Source organism: Gasterosteus aculeatus, chromosome 10, assembly GCF_964276395.1.
Source record: "Gasterosteus aculeatus chromosome 10, fGasAcu3.hap1.1, whole genome shotgun sequence".
Taxonomy (NCBI): domain Eukaryota; kingdom Metazoa; phylum Chordata; class Actinopteri; order Perciformes; family Gasterosteidae; genus Gasterosteus; species Gasterosteus aculeatus.
The window spans coordinates 1,693,087-1,705,602 of record NC_135697.1 but is presented as its reverse complement, the minus strand read 5'-3'; the positions used below and the strand labels follow the sequence as shown (position 1 = coordinate 1,705,602).

General features: G+C 41.7%; 1 protein-coding gene across 2 annotated transcripts in view; it reads right to left on the bottom strand.

Moving 5' to 3' along the window:
- Positions 1-12,294, bottom strand: part of nxph1 (neurexophilin 1) — a 37,640-nt gene extending 25,346 nt beyond the window's left edge. Inside the window, exon 1 of one of the 2 annotated variants that reach the window (XM_040189037.2) lies at positions 11,684-12,294. In XM_040189037.2, coding sequence (XP_040044971.1) covers positions 11,684-11,737 — 54 coding nt within the window. In that variant the 5' untranslated portion in view covers positions 11,738-12,294. The remainder of the gene's footprint in view (positions 1-11,683) is intronic. The other variant, XM_040189038.2, reaches the window with a different exon arrangement.
- Between the last annotated feature and the right edge of the window lie 222 nt (positions 12,295-12,516).

Here is a 12,516-nt window from a genome sequence, read left to right as displayed (position 1 = left end):
TTAGATAGAGAGGTAATAACAAGTTCATCAACTTATGCACACATGTGGAAATAGTGACACCCAGATTTTGTTACACTGATTTCCACTTTCATTGACAATTCACTTTTCTGATTCATTTAATTAATTTGAATGCCCTTAGGGGTCTCTGTGTTGTATTTTCTTGGAGAACCAACCTGTCTGGCAACCAAATGCTGTCCAGACTAAGAATGGAGTGGCTACTTTCACCGTTATCTACCCTTATTATCTGATCACCACAGCCAGTGGTACATTTTACTGAAGCTTATAAAAAACCCAAAGGGTATTGTACCGGTGACTTCCTCAGCTGAGCCAGCTGTCTGCTCTCATGAGTGTTATTACACTGTCTCGACTGCTGAAAGGGCCTTGAGTTAAAGCTACCAGTGTGTTGGCTTTGTAGGTCTGTGTAGACGAATGTGTTAGAGCCTTTACAAAACCTCTCATTTCACTGCAGCCGGGTTCTGGTTATTTGCTGCCTCCCTTCTCTCGGTTGGGTCCAGCAAGCAGGTGTGCGTCTCAGCTGAACGAGGTTCTGTTCTACCTGCGGCATTCATTTTTTTGCTCAGAATCTGCTCTAGTGCCACCAAAGACTGAACAATGACACATAATTCGACAAATCTTCTCGCCAACTTTTTCCTTCAGGCATAAATGCATCAGTATGAATTTCAGCTGATAAAGAACTGTCAGTGACTTTAAGATTTTTTTGTCAAACCTGAGTAAACACTGTATATCTCTGTTCACATGAATACAAAGGAAAGCAAAAACACTTCCATGGAGAATCCGTCTGTGTCACATAACCACACTTGATGGGTTTTGACATGCACAGGAGCTGCATTCCTGAAGCTGTTACTGCTGACTTAGAAAGACTCTCCCCGTCTGCTGCGTTGTCTCCCTCCCCTGTAGTAGTCCTTTAGCTTTAATCGATCCTCGGAGCACGGATCTGAGTTGCGTCTCTCTTAACTGAGGGGGCTGACGGTAAACAGGGATATGCATGTGAGCGTGTTTGCATTTTATGTTTGAACACGGCCACTGCATGGAAGGCCATCCCTCTGAGGAAGGAAATCACAGATGTATGGTATTGGGATAATAAGAAGGAGTAAGAAATCTAGCAAAATGGCAGAGGAGTGCATGTGATTCCCATGAGGAAGAGAGGGTTTGAAGTCCAGGGGTCAGCTTGATAAGAGGAGTTATTCAAGTGAGTTGGAGGATAGAGTTTGGAGAATAGAAGTCAAAGAGAGCGAGATAACCAGACGAGGAGACCGAGAGGAGCGGTAAGTGAGAAAGAGCGATAAGGGAGGAATGGCAGGCTTTTCCTCGTCTTTGTCCCCGCCTCTGCACGAGAGGAGCCTCATCCGGCTGACATGTGATTGACTGCTGTCAGCCGCGGACACACACTCCTTCTGGCTGTTTCCCCTTTCCTCCGCTATGACTGGAAACTATCCACAGTGCAAAAAACATATCTAGAATTGTAACACTGGAAATCGATGGGCCCACAATCTGCAGGAAAGCCATGTCATTTGCAGCATTTGGGGAGCTGATAAGGGCCGTGATCGATCCATTCCATCACATCACAATCGGCCCTCACTCCAAAGAGAAAAAAGGACACAAAGGTGTACGTTGGGAAGTCCTGATTAGAAAACCAAGATAAGCTACATTAAAGATTGTTGTCGGAGAAAATTTATTTTTAAGTGACATCCCTAATTTGCATAAAGTTATAGTGCAATATATATAGAAATATATTATAATAATATATAGTATATAAAATCCATAAAGTACCAGAGAGTGCATGTCATTAAAAAGTATGCAAATTATAGCAAATTAAAACAGTGATGGACCCTTTAAACCACTGGGGGGAAGCCAATTGACAAAAAGAAATATTAATCCATAAAACCATTATGCACTTACTTTTGGACCAAGATGTAATTTCATGAATGGGGGGGCTCAGTAAGTTTGCATTTCCATGCACTCACCTCTCTTCAGTGCCTTCTACTTAAAAGAAAGCCACCTCTCCTTCTTTATAAGTAATTTATTTCAAACCTGATGGAAATCAATACGTCTGGTCCTGGTGAGTTGTATGTTTGAATAAGTTCATTTTGTAAATTTGTAATGTGTGGGTATAATTCATTATAACAAACTCTTGAAAATCCTGACAACTAGAGGTGGTAAACGTACTGTATATAATATTTTTTTAACCTCATTTTTTGGTCCGCATGGAGAAATACAGATATACATAATTAGAACTACTAGTAATTAAATAAACACCTCAATGGGTATTTTGGATATCATTTAGAAATAATTTCCCCATAATCTCAAAATGAAGTAGTACATAAAAGAAAGTTCTCTTTTTCCTGGAGCGTCTTCCCTTTCTAAGTTTGAGGTGTTCTCCGGACACTGAGGGGCAATAGTGTGTCAAAACTCTCCAGCAGCTAAATACATAAAGACTGAGTAAAATATAAAATATTGAATGCTACATATACACATCTAAGGAAATTGATCATCTAATAATGTAAAGTAGGCAAACTATCGTAAAAGAAGCCCTGTAGGCTTGTTATGATGTTAGAATCATGAAAACACATAATGGACTAAATGTCATTTCAGCTCTGCTTTACATAATGCATCGAAGATCCATCGATTGTCAAACGCTTATCCTGCACACAGGGTCGCGGGGGGGCTGGAGTCCATCCCAGCCAACTTCGGGCGATAGACAGGGTACATCCTGGACTGGTCGCCAGCCAATCGCAGGGCTAACCCAGAGACACACAACCATTCACATTCACACATCTACGGGCAATTTATTTAATTTATTTAGTCCCCAATTGACCTGATCCCCAAAGCATGTCTTTGGATTGTGGGAGGAAGCCGGAGTACCCGGAGAGAACCCACGCAGACACGGGGAGAACATGCAGACTCCACACAGCAAGGCCACTGGGCGGAATCGAATCGAATTCTTGCAGTGAGGCGACAGTGCTAACCACCACGCCACCGTGCCGCCCTGCATCTAAGATAACATTAAAAAAAACAACTGCGATAATTCCCTCAAAACTAAATAATGATTGCCTCGCTTTTTTACTGCTAAGACACCAAAAAGGTAGGTCATTGCACATTGGTTATACTCAAAGCCCAAAACACCTTTACTCTTGCATCCGCAAAATAAAATGATATGGATTCGAAGCTCAAGCCATTACATAAAATGACCAATAAACAAGTGTAACACCCTTATTACACTTATTATGTCAACATAAACTATGTTTTCCAAGTACCCTTTTATATTGGAAGTGTATTTCTAAAAGATAATATGTATGTCATTACAAACTGATACACCAACCCACACACGTCCAAACCGGCGCGAGCGTGAAGGGAAGCACCAGTTACGAGGTCTCAGGGCTTAGACAGTTCGCGACCCGGAAGTTGGGAGTGGGAATGCGTTGCCTGTGTCAAGACTCACTTATGAGGAACAGGAAAAACATTTTATGTGTTTGGACTAATGACCAATAGGGTCGTTCTTCTTATGAGGACATGCTTGATGGGATGACAAGTTGCTTTCTTTTCGTACATTTCATTTTAGTTTCTAAATATCCAAAGACCACCCTACCCCCTTATTTAATTTCTTTCTAATTATATGGCCAAGGCAGTTAGCATTATATAAACCTAATCTTAGGAGATGGGAGTTGACTACTGAGATTTTTGATTTGGTTGTCGCAATTTTCTATTATGGCCATTACCATGCTATTTTTTATAATGAAAAAAAAGGAAGATACGTACGGAATGGTGTAGAGGCACACCATACGGCCCTGTAGCATCATTGACTGTTCAATCATAGAAACCCTGCCTTGAAGCATACCCAGCTTTGTGCTCTATTTGACTGTTCAATGGACCATCATTTACTAAATTAACAACATGCTGTATCAGACGACATGAAAGTAGAAGTTGAGATCATAAACTGATGTGTTTAATGTTTGCTGAGGGAATAAAAAGTAATTTTCCCATAAACGTCTATACAATTGGACTTCTATGTGTAACCAGAGGAGTCCCCCCTCCTGGTCAATAGAGATATTGCAGGTTTTAAAACACTTCCGCATTGGCTTCCCTCCTGATTTTAACAATTTATTTATGTGTCAATTAATGAACTTAAAGCTACTCCGTATGAAAGAATCTGAATCAAAGCGCTATGAATCTCTCTTTGTCAATGACAGCTGTTCTCTCTACCATTCCTACCATGTAGCCAAAGACACAGAAGGGGAGAGAAATAACATCAGGGTCGTCACTTTGTTGTTGAACCTAACTATCTTTATCATTTGTTCCTCCTCCTGAAAAAAAACCCATCTTTAGTTTAGTAATTTAGTTTAGCAATGTAATGGACTGGTCTATATTTTAATGAATTACTCCCCAGTGAAATACATATAATAGAATTATCTTAATTCTTATCTCTTTAGACAGTCTGATGGTGGGTTCATGACAGATTTTAAACCAACAATATCCCTCCACATTTCACTGCACTGCTACAGAAATACTCCAGTATAGTCACCCAGTACATGCGTCCAAAACTTTGGATGGTAGGGAAGGTTCATCACTCACGGATTTCTTTTACAAGTAATATGTACGTGTTTCTGAAGCGGGGCGACAGCGCCCGCTTAGCCAGTCATTGTGACGTAATGGGATGGAAAGATCCAAAGTAGGAGATAACAGACACAGCTGGTAATTTCCACAAAGTGTGAATGCTCCAATGGCATATCCGACAATGCCAGCACAGTGGAGGGAGGCGCCCTCCTCCTTTCCATTTCCATTATTTCATAGTGCAGCATCTTAGTCTGCCCTGTTCCAATGGTTAGTCATCAGGTCAAAAAGCAGGGCAGTCCATCACTAAACAACTGTAAAGCCACCAGCTGCGCTATTTTCCCTCCGCTCACACAGGTAACTCATACAGCAGTATAATGATTAACCCTGAGCCGCTGGAGCTAAAACACGTGACTCCCCAATAGATATTATGTGACACAGGGGCATCATTCGCCCTATTTTAGGGGGGGCTGAAGCGACTCCAGGGAATACACTAAAAAAAATTGTATTTGTGTTTTCGATTTCCAACACGACTCTGCAATTCTGCCTTTTGTGTTATCATTTTCTGAATGCAAGAAACACTACTGAGAGAAATCACTCTTTCTGATTGGTTCAATCTATGAACTTTCTGAACCAATGGATATCCATGGCCCCAAACCAACTCCCATACAACTCCCAAAAGGGCTAAGCCAAACGCGCTTGATTGGTCATGCATTGTAAAAATAAAAGTCCTTTATCTCTCTTTTACAAAATTATAATTATAAAATTATATATTATTATATATATTTCCCTAATTTCAGGGATTTTTGGGAACAAAAATAAGAATTAGATCTCATCATTAATTCTAAGGAAATCACATATAATATGAAAAATGAAACATTTTACTGTTATTTAAAATTCTCATATGCTTTGTGGTGAATTAGGGTGAGACTGATGTCACCTTGAACTCTGCCACATAGTGGTGTAGAGTAAATATACAGGGAAATGCAACCATAAAGAATATATCAGATCATACGTTCCATCTAGAATTTGTGTATTTAATGTAAAATCGTGAGGAAAAGTAAGACTTCTATTGGTGGACTATTTCTGTTAATCAGAAAAAAAAATAAGACTTGTCCTAACTTTGATAGTGAATACTTACGTCTGATAAATTACCAAGCTATTCGAAGGGCAAAACACTGAACTATTTGTCCTTTTTTTATATTTGAGCCTTTTTCATTTCAATTCAATTAATTTTATTCTGTATAGCCCAAAATTGCAAATTACGAATTTGCCTCAGAGGGCTTTACAGTCTGTACACATACGACATTTCCCCTCTCTTTCTTGTTAAAGTGGTGTTGTTGTTTTTTATTATTATTCGCTTGTGTTTTTTGCAGACTTCCTTCTTATCAAATATATGTGGGGTAATACATACGTACAAGTTTGGACTTTATAAAATTAATTGAATTCGTATTACTTTTTTTTTTTAATTGGCTAGTAAGGCATTGAGGCATCTTGTCCTCACAGTTGTAAGGATTCCTGCGGGGAATGAAATATAAACACTATAAAGCCAACAAAAATAAAATAACTAATTATATGGGACTTTCTCTTTGTTGGATAAGTTGTGGAATTGGAATTGAATTATATTATCAGGTATGATACAAAGAATCTGAAGGCGCATTGGTAACCATGTAAGTGCTTGCATTTCATCCCTTTTCTCTTTCCCGTCATTCGCTGTCTGCTCTTCTATCTCCAGCATCTAATTCAAGCTCCAGACATATGGGCCATGTCTATCAGAGGTAGCAAATTGGAGGCATAAGGTGTAAACTGGACTGCAATTCTAAAGAGAAGCTGCCAGAATGTCACTGTTTGGGAGAAGCTGTGGAGCACATTTTATGGAGCCCCATTGGAGAGGAGTCAGTGATCCAGACTCTGATTAGACCAACAATGCCAAATCGTCATCATTACACTCACTCATGCTCAGGTGTTAGATAATAACACCTGTAGACAGCTGATATGTCATTATATGTCATTTTTTAAGAATGGATCCCGTGTGGTGTAAGAACATTTGTGAAAATGCACAAACAAAAGAATAATTTGACACAGGGTCATGGTTGTCGCCAAGTCAAGAGTCCTGAGAGACAAGCTTAGTGAAAACATTGCTGTAATTAACTGTCCGTCTGATGTTTGGTGCTTCGCCTTCAGGGGATTTTTCAGAGCCTTGTTCCTCAAATTGAAGGTTAAAGGTTGATAAGAGTGCTGAGATAGTACACAGTAAAGGCAGGCCCCCCCCCCCCCTTAAAAACACTTCCCTCTTCAGAAAACACTTCAAATGTATGAGGGAGAAATAAATAAATAAATCAGGTTGTGAATAATATAAGAACAACACCCTCTGTAAAAACCCTTGGAATGTAGATTGGAATGGAAGAGGAAAAAGTTCTGTATAAGAGAAAAAAAACCTTTAAAGACACATTGTGTAAAAACAATTATACAGGGTGGCTAATTAAACTAAAAGATATCACCATGACACTAAATCCTAATGTGTAATCTGGAGGTTTTCTTCCCAAAAGGTTGAAAGAAAACATGTTATGGAATCGAAATAGACTAGAAAATAACACAAGTCATGCATTGAATTCATTATTAATATAAAGCAGATCAACAGTTCTGCATTTTCATTTTTGCATGTAAAAAAACAAGGTGAAAAAAAGGAAAGCAGGTGATTTTTAGGGAGGTCTGCTCCACTAATGCAGCCATGGGGAACTGGAGGGGGCAGGGATGGACTCCACAGCCAGAGGACTTCCTAGAGATGTAAAGCAGGTCGGACGAGGTTATCTACTTGCTTCAGAGACATTTCTCTCCCGCTCTCTCTCGCCACTTCAAAGTGCAGCTATCAATTGCGAAGGATTGGAATGTGAAGAGGAAAGAGGGGAGAAGATGAGAGGGGGAGTGAAGTTTCCCTCAGGATCAAACCCGGGTCGCGAGCTAGGGCTGGTTTTTCAGAGAACGTCTTTCAGGGATCAGCTCCAGCTTTGACCTCCGAACTGTGGATGCGATTAGAAATGTGGAGCAGCTCGTTGAGGAGAGAATGGAGTCTGTGGCCATTAATCACAAACGTCACCTCAAAACTACTGTCCATACGCACAAACAACCATTCCGTGAGACACACACACACACACACACACACATTGATGACATTCAGGCATTCAAGTCGGACTGGGTGTCGTTCTGGGAATATTTTGAGGGAGAATTCCAATTAAACCCTATGAAAGATCCCAATCCGAGGCGGATTTTCCTCAGCCCAACCTCCCTGACCCCCTTCCCCATCCGAATAGGCATCCCCGCAATGTTGCATGCTGCGAAGAAAAATAACCAGGAGCCCAAAGTGCCCATTCCAGACGCCATAGTTGGTGGTATTATCATTGACTTTATGGCCAAAAACCAAGGTCAAGTGTTCCGGTTGCTTGAGGAAGCGTGTGGCCCCTGGGGTGGCTGGGCTGAGCTCGGGGGGGGCAGGACTCCGAGTCAGGATCACATATAGGTTACAGTTGAGGCAATATAAAGCACTGGAAGAAGACTGGGTAACCTTCACACGTCTATTCCAAAGTTGTGCACCATCAATCTTCCTGGGCAGTCTCACAGCAGCACTCTGATTGGAGGTCAAAGGTAAACTTCACACCAGACAACCCAGTTTCAAACGAATTTCTCTTTTAAAAGCCTGATTTTGTTTTCTCTCATTTCAATATTTACTTTGAATTTCTGCTTTAAAGCAGAGGGAAATACAATTAAACAATTCAAAGATATTACTAGTAGATCAATAAATCTGATTTAATTCATTTTTCAAGCCAAACTATGTTCCCAACATTTTGTTATACAGAATATATTTGAGATTTGGACTGATGCTCAGGTGATTTCTTCGGTTAAACTTTCAAAAAAGTATATTTTATAGACAGAATAAATCATTGATTAATAAATGAAAATCAAAAGATTATTCATAAAAAAATGAATTAATTTAGATTTCATGCTGATGACTATATCAATATTTGAGGTTTAAACAAAATATGACATTATTTTAGAACATACTTAATAGATGATAGTGTAAAAATCATCTTGTTGGTGCTCCAGTCTTGTCTTAAACATCAAACATATATTTTCTCTTTCCCATACATATCTATAATACCGTATACATAGTACACCACATGTAAAATGCGTAGTTTGTGTTTCATCTTCAATAAAGAAATCTCTTGACCACTTAAAGGCCACTTAAACCCCCACTTTGAGAGCCCCCATGTACATAAAAGCATTTGTCGCAGCTGGCGGCAAACGTGTCTCACCGGGAAGAAACCGCGTCGGTGACAGAGGCGGGTGACCGCGCTGAGCCGAGATGGTGAGGGAGGGTGGTGGGGGGTGTTGTTGAAGTGTTGCTCTCTGACACTGAACTCTCAGTCCTTTTGTACTCAGATCTTGAATAGCTCCAAAGTGACGCCTCCATGCTGCTTAAAAGCTGAGCAGCACGCGGCTGAATTGAGAGAAATGTTCACTTAGTTGAACATCTATGCTGAGAAAAAGAGTCACAACCCTCTAAATGCACTCTCCAGCAATATCACCTGACTACCACACCATGCACTTGTTCGAGCATCTGTGTGTGTGTGTGTGTGTGTGTGTGTGTGTGTGTGGTCTCCCAGCACGTGGGAGATTTGTGCGAATGCCTGTGCTACTGTATATAATTGAATTAATACCGGCCCGTTCTTGATTGTGGCTTCAAAGAGCTCAACAAAAACATTTTTTTTTGTTTTATTATGAGCTCATGGACTGAAACTGGGAAGACTTGGGAGGGGGGGGAGTCACACTGTGTGAGCTTTGCTGTGGGGATCTCAGTGGGACTTTCTCTGCCCCCCCACCGGGCGGACTGCGTGACACTGCGGGCCCCATTTGCACCGTGTGATAATAACACTTTAATGTGTCACCAGTGGTCCACTGCACTCCGGGAAGAGGAAAGCCTAGAGGGAGAGGCGGGGGGGGGGGGGGGGGGGGGGGGGGGGGGGGGCCACGAGGCCCATATAGATTTACTTTTTTTTTTTTTAAGTCAGCAGTGTCAACACTTAAATTAGGGCAAATAAAGGAGAACAACATAATTTAGCAAATTCACACCAACCTACACAACTACAAACCATGTAAATAGACAAAAACATATAGATTATAAATTTAAAAAATAGACACTGGTGTTTTAGGCAAAAAAAACATCAGAACGGGTATTTCAGAGTAGAAAAATGTCTATCCTCCTTCAGCCAGATGTTCACCACAGAACATACACTGCGGAATGACTAAAATATCTGACAACTTGGATGGGGAAAATATCAAAATTCTCAATTATATGGTATTAAATTATATTAAATTGAAGTCAATTTGAAGCTTTTTGATTTTGGATTATTAAACTGTGTGAACACAACAAGCCGAATTAGACGCAACCCCCTTGCACGTTTATCCACGAACATGCATCTCAATCAAATGTACACTGAGATCCCGGTAAACCCGGAGGTGATCGTCCCGCGCCGCGGTGCCTGCCGTATCGCTCTCTACTGGGGTCAAGGTGCGTCTCTTAGACAAGACAAGAGGATTAAGCGGAGACAAAAGCCTTTAACACGGAATAAAGCCACCAAAGTTCAACTCTAATCCCCGCAGTTTTTAGCGAGCAGTAACGTAAACTCGGTGTTCTCTGGGCGGGGAGCGAGGAGGGAGGGTCGGAGAGGAGTTAGTAGATAAACCGAGTGGATGTCATCATCACTGCACAGCATTAAAACACACTAACACGTTTCTGTGATCAGTCAGAATTACAAAAAAAATGAATGTTGTATATAAATTACGTCCTGCTTAAGAATGTAGTGCAGATAGGCAGCGCAGGAGAAGTGTCTCGCGTCAGACAATGTTTTAAAAATAGGTCAAACAGAGCAACTTTAAATATTACTTACACGTATTTTTGTTCATTTAAATATGTGTTTTGAATTAAAATACATACTATAATTGTTGGGCCTGCTAACCACACACAAGGGGTTAATACCTGTATAATCTCATAACAACAATAAATCTTACCGGCATTAATATTCATTTTAATACGTAAAATTATTCAATATTCTAAGGGATTACAGTTGTAGGCATTGAGGTGAAAACCATTATATGATATCTTTTTTTGTTATGTTTTAAGTATGACACTTTTTTATCTTGAAGGTCTATTCCTAATTAAAGTAGAGCTGGATCAGGGCTTTCAGGCCTCATATACCTGAGATCTAAATAGTAGAGAGAGAATATAATTTATTTCCTCTTTTAATATTATCATTCTCTCTGTTTGGATGGGAAAGTGATATCATATTTCCGTCATAATAATAACAGATTAAAATACCAAAGTAAAGCCCCACTAGGTGTGTGAATTAAAACATGAGAAAGTACTTCAACTAAACTATGTATTATTAGGGTATATGTTTATACCCAGGAAACCAGTTTCCTCATTTCGGGATAACGATTGTTCCTACCTGCTGGCTGTTGGTTGAATTGATTTTTAGAGTATTGAACTAAACCGAAAAGTCCGCTATCTAATACATATGAGTCATTTTCCTGTCTAAAAAACAGGCAGACGGGGCTCGACTTGGAGTGCGTCGCGGGAAGCCGCACTCACGTTCCAGAAGATGTGTTCCCCGGTTTATTATGGCGCCCCCATGAGACGGTCTCACTGCCGGTGCCGTACCCCTCCCCAACCCCCACCCCCTCCCCTCCCTTGTTTCCGGCATCAGATGTTTCAGCATTCAAACAAAAACATTTAAATATCATCAACCGTCTTTCATTTGACTTATCATGTTTTCCCTGCATGAACACCCCATTTGCTGTACAATGACTCCACTTTACACGCAGGGGGAACATTGAACGGGTTTGCGGGAACTTTTACTGCCAAACACTTGAAAAAAAGCTGTTCCAGACTGGGCAGCTAAACGAACAGCCGCACATCTCCAATGCGCGTGCTACCAAACGTGCATATTGGAATCGTGTTAAAGCGACTTCATTGTGAGAAAATAGCTCTAAGCGTATTGTCAGCATAGAGCAAAGTGGAAGAAAAGTTGTCTTCTAAGTACAGAAGGCTGAGACTCACCAGGAAAAGTGCAGGCGGCAGGAGGAGCACGGCGCACCAGCACGTCACCCGCATCCTCTCGGAGTTCAAAGTTCCACTAACGTCCCTCGGTTGGTAGCTGCGGGTCGACGGACCATAAATCCACCCGGTATCCGGCTCACAGCATGGGGGAGCCCCTCAGCAGCCCGGGCGAAACGGACACGACGCACCCCATGACTGCGGAACAAAGGTGAGAGTTGGAGACTTGGGGCGGGGGACAGAACGGAGGAGCCGGTGAAAACGCTGCTGCTATGGGCCCCGATGGAAGTAGAGGGACAGCGGGGCGACAGGCGGCGGCTATTGGCCAGTTAATCCAGGTAGAAAGAGCGGCGGGGTCAACGCAGTGAGCGTGGCGTGGAGGAGTCCCGACTGTCAGACGGCTTGGCACGCACAGCAGGTCGGAGTCCTCCGATCTGAAGAAAGTGGGGGAGCTGTCAGCTTTATAACGCGCGCCCGCGACACAACCAAGGACAGATACTGGCTCTAGGGGGGAGGGACAAGGGAAAGAGATGAGGGAGGGTGGGATGGAGATGGAGGAAGGGTGGGCTAGGCAGGGAAGTAACGCATAAAACGAGAGGAGATTGGTCCAAGACGCACGGAGGATAAAAAAGCCAAGTTTTTTTTCTCTCTCTCTCTCTCTCTCTCTCTCTCTCTCTCTCTCTCTCTCTCTCTCTCTCTCTCTCTCCTCGCTTGGTTGCTGGTTCGATCGCCAGATGTAGATGAATGAGCTGACATCCACTACCCTGCTGCCAATAACTCCATGCAGCTCCCAACTAGAGAGCCTCGAACCCGAAACCATACGGAACAGCAGCTGG